At 41.1% G+C, this 26,750-nt stretch overlaps 1 protein-coding gene across 2 annotated transcripts in view; it reads left to right on the top strand.

Annotated features, from left to right (window-relative positions):
- CAMK1D (calcium/calmodulin dependent protein kinase ID) overlaps positions 1-26,750 on the top strand; it is a 394,574-nt gene that overhangs the window by 234,567 nt on the left and 133,257 nt on the right. For both annotated transcript variants that reach the window (XM_025000914.2, XM_025000915.2), the window contains exon 3: positions 6,171-6,245. In XM_025000914.2, the coding sequence (XP_024856682.1) occupies positions 6,171-6,245 (75 nt within the window). The remainder of the gene's footprint in view (positions 1-6,170; positions 6,246-26,750) is intronic.

Below are 26,750 nucleotides of genomic sequence, written 5' to 3'. Positions count from 1 at the left end.
CATTATTCTTTTGAATTATGCACATTAGAAAGGATTGCTGTTTGGGGGTGCACATTCCTTATGTATGAAGGTTCTCTTGGCCTTGTTTTAGAGAGATTGAGTGCTGACCTAGGGATTCAGCTATGCAAGGGTAACAGAACTTTGGTTTTCCATTTGGTTGTTGATGAGGTGCCCCACCTCTTTTCTCTGTCCACTTTCTTCCCTCTTCTGAGGACACCAGCAGATGTAGGCTGGTTGAAGGCTCTTCCTAATTAGAATTTCTGGACTCCTAACTGTTCCTTCTGCTTCTGAATAGCTCTCCCTCTGGCTCACTTTGACCCACTGGGATTTCGTCTGTCAGGGTGTTTATAACCAAGTATCTTGAGAGCTTCCAGTAGATTTCAGGAGAGTAATACAGATCTCTGCCTCACTGCCTCCAGAGGTGGATATTATGTTGTTAGTTATGAAACTTAATACTTTAACTTTAGGTGTTATGATTTTATACAGACAACTCAGAATTTATGAGAATATCTTTGATATTCTCATTATAAGTTAGTTAACATGAAGTTATAGCATAAGTGCTTGAACAGGGTCTTAGGAGTTAGAATCTTGACAAATCCATTACTAGTTGTATGACTTGGGAATGCTTTCTTAGCCTCTTGGGGGTCTTACTTTTAGTTTAAGTTTAGTTTTAGTTTAGTTTTCTTCTTTTAAAAATAGGGAGAATGATAGCTACTTTCTGAGGTTACTATATTAAATGAAATCCTTAAAAATACTTAGTATAGTTTTGACACATAGTTAACACTCAAAACATGGTTTATATAAAACATATGTAAAGTGAAGTCGCTCAGTTGTGTCCAACTCTTTGCCACCCCATGGACTGTAGCCTACTAGGCTCCTCTGTCCATGGGATTTTCCAGGCAATAGTACTGGAGTGGATTGCCATTTCCTTCTCCAGGGGATCTTCCCAACCCAGGGATTAAACCCGGGTCCCCCACATTGTATACAGACGCTTTACCATCTGAGCCACCAGGGAAGTCCACATATGTAAGTGGGGCCTAAAGAAAGTTATAAAATTAATTCACTTGATTTAGATGTATTACATCCCAGGGGACTAAGGAAATTGCATTTATCTCAAGTGTCCCAGTTGAAATATCTGAGAAAACAACATAAGTTCAGTTCAGTTTAGTTCAGTCCCTCAGTCGTGTCCAACTCTTTGCCACCCCATGAATCACAGCACGCCAGGCCTCCCTGTCCATCACCAACTCCCGGAGTTCACTCAGACTCACGTCCATCGAGCCATCCAGCCATCTCATCCTCTGTTGTCCCCTTCTCCTCCTGCCCCCAATCCCTCCCAGCATCAGAGTCTTTTCCAGTGAGTCAACTCTTCACGTGAGGTGGCCAAAGTACTGGAGTTTCAGCTTTAGCATCATTCCCTCCAAAGAACACCCAGGGCTGATCTCCTTCAGAATGGACTGGTTGGATCTCCTTGCAGTCCAAGTGACTCTCAAGAGTCTTCTCCAACACCACAGTTCAAAAGCATCAATTCTTCGGCGCTCAGCCTTCTTCACAGTCCAACTCTCACATCCATACATGATCACAGGAAAAACCATAGCCTTGACTAGACGAACCTTTGTTGGCAAAGTAATGTCTCTGCTTTTGAATATGCTGTCTAGGTTGGTCATAACAACATAAGAGATATTGGCAAATCTTCCAAATATGAAAAAGGTAGACTATGAGATGTATAGACAGGATAGTTTGACTCCACTGCACAGCAAAGTTCTGAAACTATAAATTAGGCACATGGATTATAAGCATTTAGTAAAACCTGTAGTGGTTGCTAGGAGTCACGATGGGCTTACCAAGAACAATTCTTTCCAAATACCCATTTCCCTTTCAAATAGTATTATGTGGTATGTAAAGTCCCAGGTGGCTCAGATGGTAAAAGCATCTGTTTGCAATGCGGGAGACTCAGGTTCGATCCCTGGGTCAGGAAGATCCCCTGGAGAAGGAAGTGGCAGCCCACTCCAGTACTCTTACCTGGAAAATTCCATGGGTGGAGGAACCTCGTAGGCAACAGTCCATGGAGTCACAAAGAGTCGGACATGACTGAGTGACTTCACTTTCAAAGTGAGGAGTGCCATTTCAGCAAAGAATTTTAATTGTCCACTTACGGCTAGAACAGTAAAATAAATGGGCTAAAATTGCTGGCTTTGCAACTCAGCAGCCATCAAAGCCAGCTGATGAATGAATGTCTTGGTTTTCTTGATGGGGTCTCTGGTGGAATACCATGGAGTTCTGGCTTGTAACTTTCCCACTTAAGAATTCAGGAATTTGGATGAAGACATAGGGAATGCATGTGTCCCAACAAAATATGCAGATGGCCCAATGTGGAGAGGGGTCATAAATATAATAGAAGAGAGAATCAAACTCCAGAATATTTCTGATCATCTGAAGCATCACATAGAGCCCAAAAGACTGAGTTTAATGAAGCTAAGTTCAAAAAGTCAAGCCTGAGTAAGAGAGGAGATCTTGTTTGGTAGAAGTTTAGGTAAAAATAATCTGGTCATTTAATTGTCCCTAAACTTTATATTATTCTATTCATTCAAGAAGCATGTACTGACAGTATTAATACTACCTGCCATGCTCTTTTCTCAGCACTGGGGAGAGAGTAATGAACAAAAGAGTCAAAAATCCCTGCCTCCATGGGGCTTATATTCTTTATATGCCAACAGTCATGCAGCTGCCGTAAAAAATGTACCTAAGGTTAAGCTTTATCTGCAAAATTATAATATCCAGCTCAGCATAGTTAATAGCTCTACCCTATTATTTAGTATCTTATTCTTGATGCCGTATCTTGCACTGTGATCATTACTTTCGGTTCAGAATAACCTGCTCTGAACAAACAAAACCAACAAACAAGTGACAGTAACACGATGGAAGGAATAGAATTCATGTTGGAAGAGAACTGACGGATGATAAGAAGAGTAAACTTAGTAGGGAAATTATATCCCACAAATATTTGCAGGGTATATGAGAAGAGCTTGTATGATGTGTAAGCTTGTTCTGTGTTGGCACCAGGAGAGAGCACTAATTGTAAAGAAGATGATTTCTGGTAAATATAAGAAAGATTGCCTGTGAAGTGTCCTGGCTGCAGCTGGACGCCCAGCTGTGTGAGCTCCTAGAGGGCTGAGGTACCTCTGTTGTGATTCCTAGCTGTGTGGTTAGTACATGGTGAGCACGCAGAGATGTGTGGATGGATATTCACATGGCATTTTGTAGGGATAATTTGGCTATGAAATAATGTTTAAAATTTTCAGTTTGGTTTTCCTTAAGGAATCTGAGGGTGGCATAAAGTACAGGCTGCAATCTTTTGTCACATTGTAACATTTACGAGTGAATTAAACCGCTTTTCTTAAGAGACATTTAAAAGACCATTTTAGAATTTCTTGGAAATTTTTAAAAACATTTATTTGACTCTGCTGGATCTGATTACTGTATGCGGGATCTAGTTACCTGACTAGGGATGGAACCCAGGTCCCCTGCATTGGGAGCTCGGAGTCTTTAGCTACTGGACTGCCAGGGAAGTCCTGAAATTTATGATATGCTTATTGATACATTATCCTACCCAACTTAGCCTCCATCTTTTTTTTTTTTTTTTTTTTTGAGGCCTTCACTATAATTCTGACCCAGGGCCTTGCTTTCTCTGAATTTAACAACAGTTGTGTAGTACATAGCATTTAATTCTTCCCTCATTGCTTCATGGGTCTCTCCATTAGGGTGATAAGATTTTTGAGGGCAAACCTTATTTTGTTTTTTCCTTATGTTCTCCCAGACACAGAGCAGAAAGTCAGGAAGTGATGACTGATTGACTGATTGATTCATCAAAGGGAGAGTCAGTAGCTATACCGTTTGAGCCACTGTAAGAACTCATGTAAGGTGTAGCAAGCTAAATAGATTTTAATTTCTCTATGCCTTGCATCCAAATAAAGGACTTACATTTTTAATTTATTAGTCTCCTACTTTGGCTGAGCAGGTGCTTTGTATATAGTTGACTCTGTGTATATAGTTGAATCTGTATTAATGGCTGTAGTCCAGGGTTCAAATTGTCTTCTTGGCCGAACCTCTGAGGGGAGCTAAGATTCTAGGTACAACCCCCAAGCCCAGTTTGGAGGCTCATTTATTGTGATTCATGTACTTGAGTGGCCAGACCTAGCACCCACTTACATTTGTATTTCAGATAAACTGCAGTGCAGTATTTGGGACACATTTATATTTTAAAAGTAATCATTGTTTATCTAGAATTGAATGTAACTGAGTGTCCTGTGTTTTATCTGGCAGTTCTCCGTATAAACCCCATTCCTTTCACATTCCCATAAGTCTAAGCTCTTAATTAACTCCCAAGTAAACTTCACTGAAAGAAGACATTTGTGCCTATGTGATGGATTCCAATGGCATTTTTTTTTAATTGGAAAAGGGGAAAATCCATGTATTCTGTACTGTTTTTGCATTTTTTTTTCACGTGTCCAATAATAATAATTCCACAAACATCTGGGGTATCGGGGTGCCAGGTTGCTCTCTCATGGTTTCCTTGGTGCATATGATATGTTGCTGATATTATTTTGCTTAGGAACCACAGAAGCCACTGCCAACAAATAATTAGGTTCCCTGCCTTGGAATCAGATGAAATGTGAATTTGGGATAATCTGTGTTCTTACTTCCTACACATCAACTGCATTGACTGATAAGAGCTGCAGTGATCAAAACAAAGCATAGCCTCTCTCAGTTAATTCGTTTGTTCTCTTGTTTCATCTGCTCAAAAGGAAGATCATATTCTGGTTTGTTCTATCTTATAAATTTCTTTTGAGGGGTAGACATTTCACACTTAGGAAAATTGCATTCATTTTCCCTAAATAAATAATGACTCGTTGTTTAGGAGCAAAGCAGCTCCATGCTATCAAGCAGCTCTGTGCTAAGTACTGAGGGGAAATAGGATGAGTAGCCTGTCATGCCTATTTTCAGGGATTCACAGGAATCTGCCTGTTCAATGCTTGCTTTTAAATGGTTCAGCAGTCATTTCAAAGAAGTTTGTGGTAAGAGCTAATTAGCTCATAATGAAATGATTCTTCTCTCAAATGTTTTAAATAAACACCAAGTTGTACATTCTGAGCAGAAGCTATTCCTAATCGGTAGTTCGAAGGGCAAGAATTAGACTGTTTTCTTCTCTTTTAGTTTTATTGTTAGGACTTTGCTGCTCCCGGTGTGGTCTGCAGACCAGCAGCACCATCATCTCCTGGGAGCTTGTTAGAAATGCCAGGCTCTCAGGCCCTGCCCAGAATCCACTGAATCAGAATGTGTGCTGGGACCAGATTCCCCAGAGATTCAAGTGTGCCCTTTGAGAAGCCCTGTCATAATACAGAATTCCTCCACCTCCCCTTGTGCAGACTGATCATCTGAGGATCTTGTTAAAGCAGGTTCCTGGGCTCCAGCCTCAGAGATTCTGATTCTGTCTGAGGAGAATTTGCATTTCTCACTATCTCCCAGGAGACGCTGGTGCTGCCTGTCTGGGAGGCACTCTTGGGGAAGCATCGGTCTACTTTGCTTGGGGTACTGAACGGCCCTTTGAGGATAATGGTGACTAGAACCCCAATGAGGTGGTCAGTCTAGTTTTCCATTACTTACCCTGGAGTCAGAAACCTGAAGGTGAAGCTGATCCCTGGAACATCCAGCCTGTTGTGGGGATGGATTTACATACAATGGGCTGTTCCGGTCAGTCTGTGATGGCCGTTGTGAGGCTGCAAAAGAGGAAACAAGTAAATGCTCCTTGGGGGCTCAGCTGTCCAAAGTGCACCCTGCCAGATAATAGGATTTTGGCCCATTCCTGGGATTCCTGTGAATAAATGCTAGAGGGGTAGGGTGTACAGGGAAGCAGTGATGGTTATCCTGTATTGCTATGTGATCAGATACAGAGCCTCCAGAGAGAAGAGCAGAGAGCGTGGAAGATGAGTCGGGAAAAAAGTCTGGGGAAAAGATGAAGAGGCATCTTAAAACATCACCTTGTAGTGTTTAGATTCTGTCTTAGAACTTTTTGCTATTACGACATGTGTTTTTTTTTTTTTTTAAGGTAGCATGTCTCTGTACTTACATGTCTCGTGTACTTATTCCATATGCGCACTTTTTTTTCCTTTCAGGATTAAGCATGAGAACATCGTGGCCCTGGAAGACATCTATGAAAGCCCAAATCACTTGTACTTGGTCATGCAGCTGTAAGTACTGTGTTTAATTGTTTGCAGACCAGGGGTTGCAAACTCAGATGCCTAAAGGGCCAGGTTGTGAAACGAATTAATGGAATGGGTCAGTAGAAGGACCCCAGTGGGTGGTGGGAACTGCGGGACACTGGGTTAAGAATGTGTCTGTCTAAGGACAGTGACCTTGAGACCTCACTTGCTGTGGTCTGCAGCTGCTGGATGTGAAAATCTACAGTTCTCATAATGGAATCCAGTGCTACTTTTGCAGGGTCACTCTATTTAGGATGTCTCTTGTAAGTTTTTTTTAACTGTGGATTAAAAAAAATTATTTTTATTTGTTTATTATTCCCACGTGACTTGTAAGATCTTAGTTCCCTGGCCAGGGATTGAATCCATGCCCCCTGCAGTGGAAGCCCAGCTTCTTAATCACTGGACCTCCAGGGAAATTCTTTTGCTTTTTAATGTGCGAGGTCCAAATGTTGCTTCCTGGAAGCACTTCGTGGTCCCGCTGGGAAGTACACACGGCTTCTGTCTCCAGGAGAAACTCCCCGGCTTGTCTTCATTTCTCAGGAGCTGGGGGGTAGCAGCAGATGGCAGCTCTGTGTTCTGTCCCTCCCCTTCTCCTCTTCTGCTGCTGGCAGATGAAAGTGCATGAGATTCATGCCAGACACAAGAGACATATAATTGGAGTCAGACTATGCCATTAACATAGTCCCCCTTTAGAATATTTCTGCATTCCAGTAACTCTGGAGCTTACCAGAAGGTGGAAGAAATAAGAAAGCTGAAAATCTAGGTAGAGACTTCACTTGAACATTTGTTTTTTTTAAATGTGAGATGAAATTAGCCTCCCCACTTACACAAATGCTTTCTTCTAAGTGATATAATTAGTAGGAGTATCCTAGGATTAAATTTGTTAGTATTAAGTGATGGAAACTGGATCAGAGTGCTACATTTTCACCATGACTTGAGTAAATTCTGAAACACTGTACGATTGAGCTTAATAACCGAAGGGGATTTTTGTTGAAGGTCAAAATATTTGTTATTTTGTTATTTATTTTGTTATTTATTAATGATTTTCAGACTTTGGATTTCCAAAGGTAGAAGATTTGAGGGTCAGGCATTACGGTTTATTTTTTAAATCGATTTTCCTTTTCCTGATGAATGTTTAAACAGTGTATTAACTTGGAATCATATTAACATGCAAACAGCTGTTCATCAATGCATTTGTTTAATATTTCATTATTTGGAAGTATTTTTAGTAGATTATGAGATTTTTGTATAGATACTTCTAAAAGTGTCTAGGTTGGAAGCATGTGGGTGTTTTTTCTCTGACGAAAGACAGTCCGAGATGGTGATAAGCAGTTTTACAGGTTCTTGTGGTGCTGTCTGCCATACAGTAGGCAATGACTGCTGGCTCCATGTTAAATTTTCAGTATCCTAAGTGTGGGCTCTCCTAGTTCTGTGCTATTCTGTTTGTTTTATAATTTAGCAAATTTAGCACATTTCTCAGAGAAGGCAATGGCACCCCACTCCAGTACTCTTGCCTGGAAAATCCCATGGACAGAGGAGCCTGGTGGGCTGCAGTCCATGGGGTCGCTAAGAGTTGGACACAACTGAGCGACTTCACTTTCACTTTCATGCATTGGAGAAGGAAACGGCAACCCACTCCAGTGTTCTTGCCTGGAGAATCCCAGGGATGGAGGAGCCTGGTGGGCTGCCATCTATGGGGTCGCACAGAGTCGGAAACGACTGAAGCGACTTAGCAGCAGCAGCAGCAGCAGCAGCAGCAAAGGCAGCAGCACATTTCTAGTTCTCCCCAAGTCTCAGGTACTTCCTAGAAGCTCGTGGGACTCTGTTTTATACAGAACCACCTCTTAAAGAAGCAGGTGAATCACCTTTCCACCAAAAACTGACTGCCCTGTGGGAAAAATAGGACATTTTGGTGACAAGAAAAAGCCCCACAAAATGTCAGTATTATATTTAAATGTGTGCTTCTTTATTGGTGATACAAAAAAAACACCCAAAGTATTGATAGTTGAATCCAAAACTACATGTATTCACTTGCTTTAAATTCTCTGTTTATGGTAATGTCACTAAATAAGTGGAAAGCACCCCAAATACATGTGTCTCAGCTCTGCGTCTTAATAGCTGGGTGTATTTTGGCAAATAACTGGGCCTTTCTCAGTCTCCGTTTCCTTACTGGAAAAAATTTTACATAATAATAATATATTTACATAGAGGGCTATAGTGAGTACTGAGAGAGAAAAAATGTGTGAGAAATAATCTTATAAATAATAGGTCCTCAATGCAGACTAATTTCTTTATGGAATTATATCATTTTATCAGTCTGTCTCTGCAGATGGTCTTTAATTTTATGAGATAAAGTTCAAGTACATTTGAATTCTGCCTTTCTAAGCAGCTTGGTTATATACTTAGGAGCAGAAGCGCGTATATAAGGGTGGGCTGGCAGGAGAGCATGAAAGCGTCCAGAATGGAACAAACTTGGAAATATTGCTTTTACTACTTTGTTATTGTCAGTGTATAAATCTTCCATTGTCTTTGTTGAATTTATTCTGAAATATTTTCCCTTTTCAGTCCTCTTGTTTATTTCATTTTTCCATTGACTCACTGCTATTATATATGTAGTATGTATAATTGTATAAAAATACAATTGATTTTTGTACATTAATCTACAACTTTGCTAGATTGACTTACAGGTTGTAGTAGTTGTTTTGTGGATTCCTTAATATTTTCTATCTAAACAGTCATGTCATCTGCAATTCACATTAATTCTGGTTGGTCCCCAAAGGAATTGCATTTGGTAAAATGTTGATAGTTTAGTCCTAAATATTAAGTGTATTTTAATGTTGTAATTATATTCCTTTAAAGTATTTTATGTCAGATATTTTAAAAATTGAGATTGACCTTTCTTATTCCTTCCTCTTCTCCATTTTTTATCTACCAGTGATGTTTCTTTAAAGCAGTGACCAAAAAAAAAAAAAAAAGAAACGAGGGAGAGAGGAAGGAAGGCAAGAAGGGAAAAAGCAATGACAGAAAAGCTTTGATCTATCAGAATACAGTCCTGGGAAAATCTTTGGTCAGGCTGAGGATTTTGTGGGCTTTATTGTTTTTTGTTGTTGTGTTTTAGTTTTTATTGATAAGCCTCAATAGTTTTTGTCCCCAAGACCCCCATGTCTTTTCTGCTTAGATCAGCGGAAGGAGGTTTGGGTTTGTTTGTTTGTTTGTTTTTGAAGAGTTTAGAAAGTCCTTATTTTCTAAGTACTCGAGGCTGATCTAGAACACAGCATTTGAGGGGAACTGTATTTCACCATATTTGTTACTGGGAGATTTCTGGTTTCCTGGGAAACATCATCGTGGTCACTGACACTCAGATATTATAGAGGATGCTCAGCCCCCTAATTTTATTACTTAGCTAATTGCTGTTTCAACTCTGAGTATGTAGCATACTTGTTCCATTGCTGTTGCAGCGAAAGAGACTAGATTGTTTATAGAGGTCTATATTTCAATTTTATTTGGGTTTTGGGACAAATACCTTTTTTTTCAGAATGCTATTTTCTGGAACTTGCTTCTCTGTTTTAGTTCTTTTTGTGATTATTGAGAGATAGTTGGCTTATAACTTCGTATTCATTTTAGGTGTACAGCGTAATGAATAGTTCTTTTTGGAACATTCTTCGTTTAGATGGTGTGAGGTCAAAATGACACTGGGGTAAATTATAGAAGAAAAGTCAGTTTGTTTCAACTTTATTTCTGGCCTGACTTTGTGGAATATTAGCCCACATACCTGGAGATGATAAAAGACCACCCTCAACTCCTCCCCTTCCACATCTGTAACAACTTAGGATGCAAAATACACTTCAGGCTGATAAAATTCAAAGGACAAATCAGAATACTTTTTAAAGAATGAGATTATACCTCGTATTGAGTTGAATTATATCATATTTTCAGTTAGGCTTAAATGTCTATATGTGGGTAACTCCTGAATTTATATCCTCAGTCTAGACCTTTCCCTACATCCAGGCTGTATATCCAACTGTCTGCTCAGTGGCTCCACTTGGCCGTGTCATGAGTATTACTCACTCATGAGATTTGAAATAAACTCCTGAACGTTCCACAGAATCTGCTTCTCCTGCTGTCGGTCTCATCTCAGCAAGTGGTAAACTCCTTTCTTCCAATTGCTCAGGCCAAATGCAAAGTCCTCCCTGACTCATCTTTTATTCTCTCATGCCCCACAATCCCATCCGTCGGCACACCCTGCGGTTGCCCCCTCGAGACTATCCTGAGGATTCAGCCGCTTTCTCGCCATCATCACCACCATGAATGAAACTCCTCTTTCCTCCCGCAGCCTTGCCCGGCTGCACTGTTCTCTCTCAGCGTGTTAGCCAGACCTTGTCATGACTCTGTGGAGAACTCCCACTGCCTTCCCATTTCAGAACCCAGAGCCCCAGCAGTGGAAGCACGGAGTCTCGACCACTGCCTTGCCAGGGAAGGTCCTGAGACCGAGTCCTTGAAGCGGTTGCCAGGACCTCCCGTGTCCAGACCCCCTGGTCACCTCCCTGACCTCATCTCTCCCACTCCTCTCTCATTACCTCATTCAGCTGCATTGTTTCATTCACGTTGCTGTTCCTCAAACGCACCGTGCTTGCGGCCCAGTGGACCTTTGTTCTGCTTGGAACTCTGTCTCTTCATGCTGCCGTGGGAATACTAGAAATATTAGAATTTCTACCAAATGTCACTTTTCCAGTGAGTTGTTCCCTAGCTGCCCTGTGAAACAGCATCTCTCCTCCCATCTCCTGCCACATGTTCATTCATTCCCTGTCTTCTTCCCAGCTGGATTTTTCTCTATACCACCGTCAGAAAATGTCCCTCCGTTTTGTTCTCTGTTTAGAAACATGCTTGCCCCCTATGGTAGGCACTTACCAAATATTTGTTCCATTAATGATCACATATAAAAGGAAAAGTGGTTAACATTTATTCACTCATTTAATTCTTACCCCAAGGAGCAACTCTTATCCCAATTTTACATGAAGAACCTGAGCAGAAATGCTGGATCCTTCATCCAAGCCAGAGGGTGACCCAGTGGATACACGTAATCATTGTAATACAATATACTGTTGACATTTTGTAGGAAAGAATCTCATAGGTAATATTAATGTGAGTAGTTCAGTTAACCTGGAAAAATGTATTACTTAGGATTTCATAAAAGCTTAGCTGACTATAATATGCCCTCTATTTTGTAGTAGTTTGTGAGGGGAAAATTTACTAGATGATATCACAGGAAATGCTAAAGCAATCTCAATTCATTCATAGCAATGATCATGTCTCTTTCTTAAATAATTTTTTCAATTAATGAAGAAATGAATGAATGTGTTTTATCAATATTGTGACTTTCTGCATTGGCATATTACCACATAAGATAAAGATATTTATAATGTTCCTTTTATTCCATGATAGCATTAAGATATGTACAGCTAGTTACCCGCTGAGCCTGAAAACTAGTGATTAAACACATATTCTTTAAAGAATGTTAATTTGATTCCTGAGCAGTCCAAGACACAAAAATATATGCAGCTTCCAAGAGAAAATATGATTTATCTACTTCATTAGCTGGTGTACGAAGCTGTTTGAATAGTTCCTTGTTTGTGGGTTGTCGGTGTTAGCTTCATGTGGGTATTGTATTCATAATTCATACCGTGTGTTCCCAGAAACAGTTTTAATTAGAACACAAATTATGACTCCCAATAGAAAGTCTTTTGTAAGTAGCCAAGCATAATCATGAAGACAAAAGTGCTTCTGACTATGACACCTTAGTATATTTACATGTAGATTACCAAAGTCTTATCTCTGTTCACAACAGGCACTAATTGAGAGCCCAGAGGACCTGTGACTTCTGTTCAGTATTGGGTGGGTGGGCGGGGGACTGGGGGACCCACGTGGGGTGTGGTTGGGGGAATCTAAGGCTCTCTTTGCAGAGGAGCCATCATAACATGCAAGGCCGAAAGGCTGGTACACAGAGAGGCTTTAAGGAGCCTGGGTAGGATGTGAGGGGCTCAGTCTGTGGGGGGTCCAGTTTGTGAGATGTTTAGTCTGTGAGGGGTCCTGTCTGTGGGAGTCCAATCTGTGAGGGGTTTAGAATATCAGGAGTCTAATCAACAGGGGGGTCTGTTCTTCAAGGGGTGTGGCCTATGGGGGATTCAGTCTTTGATGTGTTCAGTTTGTGAGAGGTTTAGTCTGTGAGGGGTCCAGTGTGTGGGGGGTCCAGTCTTTGAAGGGTTTAGAATGAAGGGGGTCCGGTCTGTGGCAGTCTGTTCTTTAAGGGTTTCAGTTTATGGGGGATGCAGTCTGTCGTATGTTCAATCCGTGGAAGGTTCGGTCTGTGAAAGGGGCCTTCTGTAATGTGCTCAGTCTGTAGGGACATATCTTTGGGGCTCAAGCTGTATGTGGTTTTAGTCCTGTGGGGTTTCAGTCTGGCTGGGATTGGGGATGGTATGTCCTCTTGGTGGGAGATATGGCTGGAGACGTTGGCAGAGACAAACCCAATACTGCAGCTGCTGCTACTCTGTCATCTTCTAGGCTAATTACTTAATATGGCTTTATTGTCTTTCCTGCCACTGAAAAACCTACTGAGAGTTAAAGAGTTTAGAGAGTTAAGAAGGAAAAGAAAAGAAAAACGCCGAGATCCAGTATAATCATGGACCAGTTTCACTAGGTTCAACTGAAATTGCCAAAATACAATCACATTTTTTAGATCTTTTAAGATTTTTTTTTTAAAGTAAGCATTTACAGCTATAAATTTTCCTCTTAGCTGTGCTTTTGCTGAATCCTATTTTTGGTATATTGTGTTTCCATTTTCACTTGTCTCAAGATAGTTTCTCCTTTCCCTTGTGATTTCTTCTTTGACTTGGTGTGTTGTTTAATTTCTACATATTTATGAATTATGTCCAGCTTTCCTTCTGCTGTTGATTTCTAGTTTCCTTCCCTTGTGATCATAAAAGAAACTTTGTATGACTTCATTCTTTTAAAATTTAATTTTTTGTGTTTTGTTTCTTAATGTATCCTGGAGAATGTTCCATCTGAACTTTTTTTTTTAATTTTATTTTATTTTTAAACTTTACATAATTGTATTAGTTTTGCCAAATATCAAAATGAATCCGCCACAGGTATACATGTGTTCCCCATCCCGAACCCTCCTCTCTTCTCCCTCCCCATACCATCCCTCTGGGTCGTCCCAGTGCACCAGCCCCAAGCATCCAGTATCGTGCATCGAACCTGGACTGGTGACTCGTTTCTTATATGATATTTTACATGTTTCAATGTCATTCTCCCAAATCTTCCCACCCTCTCCCTCTCCCACAGAGTCCATAAGACTGTTGACAAAAATGTGCATGTACTGTTGCTGGGTGGTATAGTCTGTGTATGTCTCTTGGGTTCAGGTGGGTTGTAGTGATGTTCAAAGCCTCTTTTTCCTTATTGATATGCTGTTTGACTGTTCCGTTTATTATGGAGAGTACTCCTGCCTGGAAAATCCCATGGACGGAGGGGCCTGGTAGGCTGCAGTCCATGAGGTCGCTAGGAGTCAGACACGACTGAGCGACTTCCCTTTCACTTTTCACTTTCATGCATCGGAGAAGGAAATGGCAACCCACTCCAGTGTTCTTGCCTGGAGAATCCCAGGGACGGAGAGCCTGGTGGGCTGCCGTCTCTGGGGTCGCACAGAGTTGGACACGACTGAAGCGACTTAGCAGCAGCAGCAGTACATTGAAGTCTCCTTCTAGTCTTATAGAGCTGCTTTTCTCTTCAGTCCTTCTGATGCTTGGTCCATGTGTTTTGGACCTCTGACATTCTTGTTGAATGGATCCTTTTATCAACATAGAATGTCCTTCATTGTCTCGTATAACAGTTTGACTTTATAATCATGTTTTAAGGCAATCATGTTTGATACATTGTAATTTTATTCTAAACAACATCTTGGGCTTCCCTGGTAGCTCAGCTAGTAAAGAATCTGCCTGCAATGCAGGAGACCCCGGTTCAATTGCTAGGCTACCCACTCCAGTGTTCTTGGGCTTCCCTGGTGGCTCAGATGGTAAAGAATCCGGCCTGCAGTGTGGGAGACTTGGGTTCGATTCCTGGGGGAGGGCATGGCAACCCACTCCAGCGTTCTTGCCTGGAGAATCCCCATGGACAGAGGAACCTAGTGGGCTACCGTCCACGGGGTCACTAAAGTCAGACACAACTGAGCAGTTACGCACAGCACAAACACCATCTTACCCCATTTTATCCAGTTTGAACAAAGTTGAACTACTTCCCTGAAATCTAGTGAGTTCTTTAAAGTATGCACAATTTAAAAATCCTAGCGACTAAACTACCACTACCATATACATTTTAGAATAATTGTAAACATTTTGATAGATTGCATCTGGTCACTGATATGGATTCAAATTTGAGAATCCATAAACATATATAAAAAGTAGAGGCATCCATAGAATATAAAACATCAATTTCAGAAATTACCCACTTACTAACTTACACATTGTACACGTATTTATTTGATTTAAGGATACATGTGATGGTGTAGAGTCAGCAATTGGAGCTTATAAAATAAAAAATAGAGATATCTCTGTAGATTTCATTGCTTCTAATTCTCTAGTAGATAAACATTTGAGGCTTATAAAAAGCATGCATATAAATTAATATAATAAATTTCTGTAATAAATTGCATATATCAGATTAGACATTCTAGTATAAGATGCCCCTGAATTACAATTCCATTTGATGACTTATTAAAAGAACCAGACTCTCTACTCCAAGCAAACCAATTTTCTCATGCTCTGCAAGTAGGATGTGGATGTCCTAGCCTCAGAGTTTCTCTCATGTCTTCCCAGGTTTTTAAATGCTCTTTCTCCTCTTCTGAGGCATCTGGACCCTCTCTTTTCTCTTGGGCCATCAGACTAAACCCTCATATCCCACCCAGACTGCTTAATGCTTCTTCTTTTTTTTTTAAAGCAGCCCTTCAGCCTGGAGTACAACCCCCTTATGCCCAGCACATCCATCAAGCTAAGTCCTAATCACTTTCCACCCAAGGGTGTCACCTCCACTAGAGCCTTCTCTGTGACCTTAGAGAATTCTGCACAAACCTTGAAGAAAGCAGTCATAAAATTATTCCTCTTTAGAATGTAAGCTGTGTACCCGGGCCCCAGCTCACAAAGACTCACTCTTTCCTGAAATTCCTGAAACGCACATTTACAACCTGTCGTGGTCATTGTGCAGCTTAATAACCATTCATTCATGTACTGAGCAGGTGCTTCTGGAGCCCCTGCCATATGTCTGGGTTTATTAACCCAGGAGATGTAACAATGAACACCACGAACTCCCTTCCTCAACAGAGCAAACATTATAGCAGGAGAGACAGACAACAGATGCACAGGTCACTTCATCAACAAGTTCCCATCTACCAGGCAGTGGTAAGGTCTATCGAGAAAAGGAGAGTCAGAGGATGTGAAATTCTGAAAGGTGGGTGAGTGGTTTGCTATTTTATACACATGGTCAGGGGAGAGCTTTCTGAGAGGTGACATTTGAGCAGAGACCTGAAGGAAGTGAGGTCATGAACTGCATGGCCAGGCCTGACTTCACTGGTGTGGCTCATGGAGCCCTGCACCCATAAAAGACCCCACATTTAGAGTTCAGTATTTTGTACTTGCCATCTTAAAATTCTTTTTTTCTCTTTTTTAAATAAAACCTTTTTATTTTGTATTGGAATATAGCTGATTAACAATGTGAGTTTCAGGTGGACAGCAAAGGGACTTAGCTATACATACACATGTATCCATTCTCCCCCAAATCCCCCTCCCATCCAGGCTGCCACATAACACTGAGCAGAGTTCCCTGTGCTATACAGTAGGTCCTTGTTGGTTATCCATTCTAAATATAGCAGTGATTGACTCTGAATTTGTGTTTTGTAAGTGAAGTCCCAGGAACTTGGAGCGTCGGCTTGTATCAAGTTCTGCCTCCTGTCGTCTTCCCACCTGCCACCTTCTCCGCTGCTCCCACCCTGTGGGGATCTGGGCATGGTGGGGGTTCTGGTCAGATGTCTACAGTCCACACCACAGTGGAACTGCAGGTGCTGTGGGGTCTGCACTCACCCCACAGGTGAGTATCCCCGTGACTGAAGGAGCATGACGTTAAATAACATAAAAAAAGAAAAAAGCACCATGACAGGTTGAGTGAGAGACAGTAGAAGAAAGGGGGGAAAACTTTTCCTGGTTTTTGAGCAAGAAACATTTGGTTTTATTTTGCATTTGGCATAGCCTTTGCTGTGGCCAGCCCTGCATGTGGCTGTCAGAGAAAGCATTCCGGTAGCATGACCGCAGGTGCAGGGTGAGGGTGGGGCAGGTGCACCCCACAGTAGGGGACAGTCAGGGGGCCTGAGAGGCCACTGAGAGGCAGGGCGCAGGTGAGCAGCTCAGCAGAAGGGCCCCAGTTGGGGCGCACGTCGAGTGGGGCCTGGATTCAGGAGGAGGAGGGGTAGCAGGGAGGAGGTCTGAAGCGGGGAGTTCTAGAATACTCCACAGTTTACTTGTGTCGCGGCACATTCACTTTTAAGTGACTGCGTCCTGGATTGCCGATTTACATCTGAGTTCCTGCACGGCAAAGACACTATAAAGTCCTGGGATGGAGCCCAAGGTAACCTTGGAAATAATCAAATTCAACACCAACTTCTGTCCTTTTGAGGGAATCACTGCCCTTTCCTTGGGATCATGGAAATCCAAACGGTTTTTTCAGATTATTTCATGGGGAAGGTTGAGGCTATTCAGTGTAAACTCCCTCCTGTTCCATTGGAGATCTTGTCCAGCATCTGGAAGGAGATTTGGGGGTGATCTCATGGGGTTTGGGCTTCCCTTGTGGCTCAGTTGGTAAAGAATCCGCCTGCAACGTGGGAGATCTGGGTTTGATCCCTGGGTTGGGAAGAACCCCTGGAGAAGGGAAAGGCTACCCACTCCCGTATTCTGGCCTAGAAAATTCCACAGACTGTATAGTCCATGGGGTCACAAAGAGTCGGACATAACTTTCACTTCACTTCATGGGGTTTATTTAAGAAATTAACATAAGGATGCTGCAGATGAAAGGAACCATGGATGCCGGGCCATCTCCTGCCTCTGATGAGTCCCGTCACGGCTCAGCACTTGGCCTCCCTGGTTTGTCTGTAAAGTGGAAGAGTCTTGTCGTTGTTTTCTTGTGTCAGACAAGCCGAAGGTCTCAGGTCTCAGGTTCCGTGGTCTGTTTCATTTGCTGACCCATTTTCTCAGTGTGAAACAAGCATAGACATTAGAAATCCAGTAGTTTGGTTTTCTGCATGTGCTAGCCCAGTCTCTCCATTTCCCAAGATGATACTTTGAAAAGCATGTTCTGTCTCTGTGAATCCATGGGGCTTCATAGATAAGGCAGGTTGATGATGAAGCTGGTTTGGCAACCCCGATTAGTGGAGGAAATTCGATGTTTTACAGGGCGGGGCTGGGGGTTGTAGAGAGGTTCTCTGGTTGCTGTCTGGAAGCAGGCATTTAGAATTCTGCTAGATCTGGATAATTAACTTTACATCTTGAAATCAAAATCCTTGCTTCTTTGAGGCTCAGACTCTCAAGCTTTGTTTTCTTCCAGCCTTCCTTGTTTCTGTTATCCCCCATCTTCTTTCTTTCCTTCCAGTTTTATTGAGATAGAATTGACATACAGGGCTGTGTAAGTTGAAGGTATACAGCACAATGGTTTGATTCATTTACATCATGAAGTGGTATCACAATACCTTTGATAAATATGCATCATTTCATACAGGTACTTGTGATGAGAACTTTTAGGATTTACTCTCTTAACTCTCATTTGTAATATACAGCAGTATTATTTTCATTTATCGTGTCGTAAGTTATATCCCTCCTCCTTATTTATAATTGGAAGTTTGTACTGTTTGGCCCCACCTTCTTTTATATATTGAATACTTTGTTGTCTGACACATCAATTTCTACCTGTTCTCAGCCTAGCTGACAACAATCCCTCAATTTTTAAAATTTCTTGCCTCTTCTTTGGCATTACTGGGGTCCCCCAATGCCTCCCTCCTGGGTTTCCTTCTATAGTCTGCACCCTTCCAGTATCTCCATGGTCACCCCCCTGCCAGCATCCTTCCTTCCTTGCCTGCTGTATCCATCTTGCAGATGCAAAACTTGACATCAGTGTGACTTCTGCTCCTACATGAGAGCTGTTGGGTACCACTGGAATTTAGGACACATTCTGGTGGCTTGGATCTGCTGAAAATTAAATGGTCTCCAATCTCAGACCAGTCCAGCATCACTCAGCTTTCTTTTTATGTGATTCTGGCAAGATTCTGCTTCTGTTCTCTTGTTTTCCCCTCACTCCAGACATGCGTTGTTCTTCTAAGCTACCTGCTCTATTGATTGGGTATTAGAACTGTATGAGCCTTTAAGGATGGTACTTTGTAAATCAATACAAGGATACTAAAGTGATATCAAGCTTCTTGTAAACAAATCCCCCATATTTTGATTGTATAAGTTAAAAAAGCAGCTGGAAATCTTTCATCAAAGTATTCAACAATTCAAGTGCAAAACAATAACAACTTTTGACATTTTTAGCAAACTGCAGTTATTGAAGACAAAACTTGAAATCACATCCGTATGAAAGAAAGAAACTGAACAAATTACATGATGAGAGCTCAAATAAAGTCTTATATATATATACATATATGTATATGTATTCATACATATATAAGTAATGTCATATACATATACATTGTATATATGTATACAAACTCATAGTTTCAGGATTTTGTGATTGTCCTTTGGAATAACTGAATCTCTGAGCAGCATCTTGGTGGAACTCCTATTTTTAATTGGGTAACTTTGTATCTGTACTGCAATGGATTGAGACCGGGAAAACTGTTTTGCAGCTTTCACATATAGATAAACATTTTAAAAATTATCAACAGAGACAAATTTGACAGGGTTTATCTTTTAAAAGGAGGGTGAAGTGAAGTGAAGTGAAGTCGCTCAGTCGTGTCCGACTCTGCGACCCCATGGCCTGTAGCCTACCAGGCTCCTCCCTCCACGGGATTCTCCAGGCATGGGTACTGGAGTGGGTTGCCATTTCCTTCTCCAAAAGGAGGGTAGAATTTATCAAAGAAAGATAGTATTTGTTCAAGAAACGTAGCAAAATGACAGTAACTGTATAAAAATACTTGGGCTGAAGTATTTATATATTTTGACTTAAAATTTACAATTTAGAATGTTTTTGTTTAGCAGGACTTACTTTGAATATACTAGGTAGTGAAGCAGTTACATAAAGAGTGTTTTCTAAGTTAAAAATATTATGGCTAATAGAAAAAATTCTCTTGAAGTTGTTCACATTTTTTTTTTTTTTACTTTACAATATTGTATTGGTTTTGCCATACATTGACATGAATCCACCACGGGTGTTCACAGTTTCAAATTTAGTGATTATAAAATACAACTTTGAAGATTGTAAGTAATTTTATGAAAAATTTTAAATAATAGGTCCACATTAGAAAAAGTGAATTCTTTAGATGTGTATTTAAAGAGGGATATGAATTAAAAATTAATGAAAATAGGTGACTATATTCCAAATGTATTTATTCTGCTTATGTTATTTTCTGATATTCATATAGTCAACAGAAAGAAGTTTTTTTTAATTAATATATGTGGATATGTTATTTTATTTTTTGGAAATGAGTTTCTTTTTGAAGATAGTTATTAAACAAAATCCTTTTTCATCGACATACCAATGTGGTAAGCCAGTTGTCAGTCCATAAATAAAAAATTCAGATATTGTATGATTTTATTAACTTCAGTGGCTTCGTTCACTCTCTGAATAGGCTGGTTAGTCCCTAAGTAATTCAGTAGTTCTTGCTGCAGTTCTCTTTCTAACCTGCCTTATCTCTAGGAATTAAACCAGTCCTTCCTGTCTTTTCCCACTGTCCCATAAATGATTTCATTGCATTCTTTTTGCTCTTCACTTGCTCACACATGTCTCTCTTCTAACTGTAAGCTCCCTTGAAGCATTGTCTTATTTGTACATTCTCAAGATTTATCCCAATGCCTGGAACTTAAAAGGTTCATAATTATTAAGTAAATTTTTCTGATTATTGATATTGAATAAATTATTTCTGATTATTAATGATTATTAAGTAAATCATTATTCTTAAAATGATTGTTAAGCCAATGAATTTAGAAATCTAGGGATTTTTTTTGGTATAACACCCTAATAAGCTAACGTGTCCATATGCATTTGCATTCAACATACCTTTCTTTTCATCACCCTCAGTAACCATTTATTCAGACACCGTAGTGACAAACACGTGCGATTGAACACATTTCAGGGCAGCTGCACGTGGTGCTTCCACTCATAGTGGTTGCAGGAGTGCTCTCTAACATAGGGATGAAGTTGCATTGCATACAGATGTGACATCTGGTGCCTTTAAAACAAACCAGTGAAGCCTAAGAAAAGCACATCATTAAAGAAGGGGAATTTCTTGTCTGCAAGAGCATGATATACGTAGACATCACTAGTATACTAACCACAGAGCCCAGAGCCCAATTTGTAAGGCTTATGAGTAGGCAGAGGGGCTCCCGTTCAGGGACTAGGATGCGGCCGGAAGTGTTTTCTAATATCTTAAAGTTTTAAGAAACCATCCTTCTCCTGGAATGAATGGAGTTCCTTGAGTCAGCAGGGGATTTTGATGGATTGGTAACATCTGGCTGAACTGCATCTCCGTAGGGTCAGATGGGATGGGGACGGGGAGTGGGGGAGAAAGTGTGTTGGGTCAGATATGGGGTCAATGCAGAGGAAGTGAGCATTTCAGAAGCAGTCCCAACCAGAACATTTCCTGCCGATTGATGCCAAGTTATTTGGAAGAAAGGACTCCGGCTATTTTAGTTTATAAACCCTTGATAAAGGTCCTTGAAGGGGGTGGCTAAATCTTTTAGCCATTCCTGAGTAGAGTTGGAATTTATTAATTCATGTATCTAAAAACTAAAGTACATACAAATAATGGAATTGTCCTAAAATAATGTTTAAATAACTGTTAACTTTGCTCAAATATCTACCTTCCCAAGAGCAGTTTGCTTAACTAAGTAAATTGACCCTGGTGCCTTATGAAGAGCCTGAGCAGCTCATCATCTGATTCCAGGAATAGTTTTCCAGCCACTGAATTATGCATATTTATATTCAGAAAAGCCATTCCCAGCCCCTCTCCGTGGTGACTCACTATCTTCTGTTCTCAGTCATCCCCAGCTTGTTAGAGGAGATGGCATTTCTGAATGGTGGAAACGTGGGAGATTAAGGGTAGATGAGTGACCGGAGGTGGGTGGACTTGTACCTTGAGGACAACTAAGTGGACAGTAGCAGGAATTTTGGATACTTCAGGGAAGTTTTGCAGGAGTTTGAGGGCCTTTCACTTGTATTTTATTTTGTTCCATCTGTCTCCCAGCTATAGCACCCCTCCCACTCTGCATATGACCCAGAGAGTTGATGCATCCTGTGCAGAGAAGGAAACAGTTTCTCTGGGTTAGAGTACAGCAAGTAACAGTGAGTAACAGGCAGACCTCTGCAGTGGCATCTGTAAGTAAAACAACATAGTTGCACAGGATCATCTTGATTCTAAGCTTCTAGATGCTCAAGTTGCATCTAGAAATTAACATTGTTTCCGCATTGAAAGTTCCATTTACACCGTATACTTCCATGGGAATGTTATGCCCTGGATGAGGTTACTTCGTTAAGTGCTTATATGGGTGGTTTTGATAAGTACTATGTGCATTTAAAAAACAAACAAACAAATCTTTTGGCCACCCCACACCGCATGTGGGATCTTAGTTTCCTGACCAGGGATCAAACCTGAGCCCTCTGCAGTGGAAGTGTGGGTTCTTAACCACTGGACCACCAGGAAGTCCCTGTAGCATGTATTCATACCTGTGTTTTTAAATAAGGTTATATAGGTTATACAGGCACATGTATGCTTATATATACAGGGAGTGTTTAGAGGAATATTCAGAAAACTGCTCAGAGTTGATTTTTGGAGGAAAGCATTCGCATTTAGAATAGGAAGAAAACATTTTTAATATATACCCTTTTATACTATTTGAATTTCTTTTCTTAAACCATACATATTTTTTAATTAAGGAACCCTAGTGTTTTAAGACTTTATTGTAAATCACTTATCAGATCATTAAGACCCTTTGGGTCTTTCAGCCACTGGATCTTTCACTGCCAGCCTGAATAGTAATTATTTTGCTTCTACCAATAATTTTTGAAGCATTGAGAATCAGTTGTCAATATGACACAGAATTCCATTTTTTTAGCATAATCAGAGCCTAAATCTTCCACCATGAAGATGTGATTAAGAGAGAGGCAGTTACATTGACAAATAATATCAGACTCTAAATGAGAAAAAGGTCTGATATGGTGCATTTTCAGAACAGATTCATTTTTAATTTCAACTGTCGAACTGAGTCCTTAATGATTTGGGTCTTTAATAATCTCACTGAGCAATTCATGTTGCTTCAGGGTCAGCCATTCCCTCTGATTTATTGAGTCTATACTCAGGAAAAAACATATTGTACCATCTATTGTGACAAAGAGCCTTTCAACACAATGCTACCTGTATTGTGCTTCCAGAATTGTATGCCAGAAATGTTTACACCTGTTCTCTCCCTGCTGGATTTTACATTTGCAGTAGATTAAAGATGCTGTTTAATTTCCATCATGCCTTTAATATAAGCTTATAGAACCTTTGTGAATTGATGAGCTTCTCATTTTGTTGTAATGTGAAGTGGTTGATGGATGACCAGGACTGGTGCCTCGGTCTTAGCAGAATTATATTTTCTTGTGACCACATCACAAACTGAAGGCCTCTGTGTATGTATAGCCTGCTGCTGCTGCTAAGTCGCTTCAGTCCTGTCCGACCCTGTGCATCCCCATAGACGGCAGCCCCCCAGGCTCCCCCATCCCGGGATTCTCTAGGCAAGGATACTGGAGTGGGTTGCCATTTCCTTCTCCAATGCATGAAAGTGAAAAGTCAAAGTGAAGTCATTCAGTCGTGTCCGACTCTTAGCTACCCCATGGACTGCAGCCAACCAGGCTCCTCCGTCCATGGGATTTTCCAGGCAAGAGTACTGGAGTGGGGTGCCATTGCTCTCTCTGATGTATAGCCTAGGAGTGTCCAAACCAAAGGGCTTAGACATCAGGCTAGAACAGGAGGCATCCTTTGCCATAATGCAAGCAACAGAGCGAGTGGTAGACTGAAATAAAGACCCCTTTTCTATATTCTGGAGGTAAATTTTAAAAAAGGAGGGGGGACATGGAAGTTAATAGCTGCTGAGGACTGTGATAACCAGGATGCTTGGCTTTCCCATTGAAGATCTGTGTGGCTGTAACAAATTGTGCTTCTCTGCCAATTATCCTCATGTTCTTCCCTGACACTGTCTCAGGAACATCGTGGCTAGTAAGCCCAGGAACAGTGTGTCTTGTCTCAGTTCTTGTGATTTCAAGACTTCTGTGACTTTAAGCATGGCTGAAAATACATTTGATTAATGACCTATATATATTCAGGTGTCCAATATGTTAAAGTTGCTTGAAAACATATCATCTGTGCTCCCCAGAAGTGGACACGATGAAAACCAGCCGGGACTAAGATGAATGAAATACCATTTCAATCCAGGCTCTGCTGAGAAAGTATTTTCATGTTCTAATTCTTTTGTAAGGTTAGAAAAATACCATTGTGGCATATGTCCTCTTGTTTTCCAGAGTAGCCTTCTAGGGGCCGTTTGGTTCTTTCCAGGCCTGACGCCCTCCTGGCAGCAGGTGGATGAGTGGGTCAGTTGATAAAACTTCATTTGGTGTGAATGACTCATTCATAGTGCGAGGGCTTCTGGCCACACACGTCTGCGTTCATCCTTGAAAAAGTGGTAATTGATTGAAATAAGAATAAATGCAAACCAGTCGCTAATTACCAACTCCTGTTTAGCTTTTTGAAGATAAATTATGGAATGAAAGATTTTAAGAACTACAAACAAGTCAATAGAATTTGATGCCCTAATGTTACTGTTACAATATTGGCAGATTTTCCCCTGCCACGTTTGGATAGAAAACTTATCCAGAACTCCTTGATCGCAAGTCAGTGAGATGGTGTAGATCCTTCAGGGCCTAGAATTCCTTTAATTTCTGAAACGGTTACAGCTTCAACTTATCCTCAGATGTCTGGGTAATGAGTTATATTCTTTCAGATTTTTTAGAAGACTGTTTATGCTTCTGAGAAAGGAAGCACAGTGTTCCCTTCTCAGCCATCTTATATAAGCCTTTAGAGGAGAGAGATTAATGCCCCCCACCCCTTTGACTTCCTGCTTCCTACAACTTGGATTAAACTGAAAAGGAGAAAAATTATGACCACCCTGTGGGGTGACTGTTTTTTCATAAAGGAAGTTTCCCTGGCAACCAGCTCTCATCACTCACTCAATTCTCTTCCCTTCCTCATTCCCTCCCCTTTCAGATGAAGCTTAATCTCTATTAGTTGGTTATATAGGCTCATTAACTAAATAAAGTATACTCTTTAATAGCTTGTTTCTCGTCATGGCAGTTTGACAGCTTGCTTCATAAAGAGGTTTCACTTCTCTCTCACCTTCAGCCCTCATCTACAATTTAAAGTATAGGTGAACAGAAAACTCGGGTAAAAGCATATATGAAGTGGTTTTCTTACAGAAGTGTAGATATTAGGAACTGGTTTGAACTGGGCCTACTATTTATAAAATTCATTGTATTCAGTTTATCATTAGGTAGAAAGCAAAATGAGGTTTAGTTTGTCGTTTTTATGGTTCATTCTGCTTCAGGGGTTCACGGTTTCGTTGAAAGGTTAAAAGTAAGTAAGACAACACACAGAGAACTCTTCGATGTGCCAGGATCGTGGATGCTGAGAGATATTTATATTGTTTTATGAGTTTGGTCTTTTTAAAATATTTTAATTTATTTATTTGGCTATGATGGGTCTTAGTTGTGGCATGTGGAATCTAGTTCCCTGACCAAAGATCGAACCAGGGACCCCTGCATTGGAAGGGTGGAGTCTTAGCCACCAGACCACCAGGGAAATTGCTATGACTTGTCTTGATAGTAACTCTGACCGTAATCTATGCACTGAGGACTGGTGGGTTCTCTCTGATGTCCACTGGGACCTGTCAGCTTCATTCAAACGCCCCAGGACCATGTGTCACACGACTGTAGACTTGACGAGAATCATGGAGAGCTGGCAAGAATATTGACGGACTCCCGAGTGTTGAGCACTTTCGGGACCAGCCACTGTTCCACACGCTGTGTGTGCCTTGACTCCTTTAATATTTCAGTGCCAGCTACTGAAGGCAACTCAGGTTATAGCTCCTGCTGACAAGAGCTCACCGCCATTGTTTCACACGCAGATGGTCACACGCGCGTGGCTGAAGCACTCATTCCTGAAACAACAAACGGCACAGAGGGTGGCAGGAAGCTCCCTCTTCCTTCCCCCAGATTCCTGAAAGTTGTCCTCAAAGTGATGCTTGAAACTGACAAAGGGTCATGGTGGGTAGGGCCTTCCAGAAGTTGGGCTGATACGTGACATAGATGTTATACGCGGAGAAGTTGAATGAAGGTGGTCAGGCCTCAGTGTGAGCGTGCATTTGTGGATGGGGATGGAAGGACTCCGGACAGAGAAGTTTGATGCCTGGCATAGGCTCAGTTTCTCTGTATTTTAATCTGCAAGATTAAATTCTGTGAATAAAATGAAGAGGAGGAGAGGGAAGCCTTCCATAACCAAACCAACATTTACATCCTATAGGTGTCCATTTTGAGATGGTCAGAAATGATGAAGAAAAGTGACCCTGACCCCCCTGTAGCTGTGGGGACCCATTCCCTGGCCCTCTGGTGTAGCTCACTTTGGCCCTGAGGCTGACATAGGTTGGTAGAATCACCTTTGGCTCCAAAGAGAGATGAGACAGATGTGGCAGTTCCTATTTTGCTTTTTTTTTTTTAAGGTAAAGTGATTTAAACCAAATGATTGAACTCTTTTGCTCTATCACAAGGGCTATATTAACAGAGTATCTGTTTGATTTCATGTGTTGGGGGGTTACACATTGGTAATTTTACTTCCCCTTCACAGGTATTTCTGTATTTTGATACAGCTGTTCATGTCAGCTGCAAAACTGGCCCCTTTAATGATCTGGTAATAGAGTGTGGCCTGTCTCTTGTTAGTTAGAATAGATGCTATTAGTTCATAGTGATTTAGGTAATATGTGATATTGATATAAGACTAGTCAGGGGTCATAGAGAGTTCAGAAAAAAATATGCCCTTCCCAATTTATATCCACCTGCAATGCAGGAGACCCCAGTTCGATTCCTGGGTCAGGAAGATCTGCTGGAGAAGGGATAGGCTACCCACTCCAGTATTCTTGATTTCCCTTGTGGTTCAGCTGGTGA

This window comes from Bos taurus, chromosome 13, assembly GCF_002263795.3.
Source record: "Bos taurus isolate L1 Dominette 01449 registration number 42190680 breed Hereford chromosome 13, ARS-UCD2.0, whole genome shotgun sequence".
NCBI classification, from domain to species: Eukaryota; Metazoa; Chordata; class Mammalia; order Artiodactyla; family Bovidae; genus Bos; species Bos taurus.
Note: the sequence above shows the minus strand (reverse complement) of the source record. Positions and strands in the feature narration are given on the sequence as shown.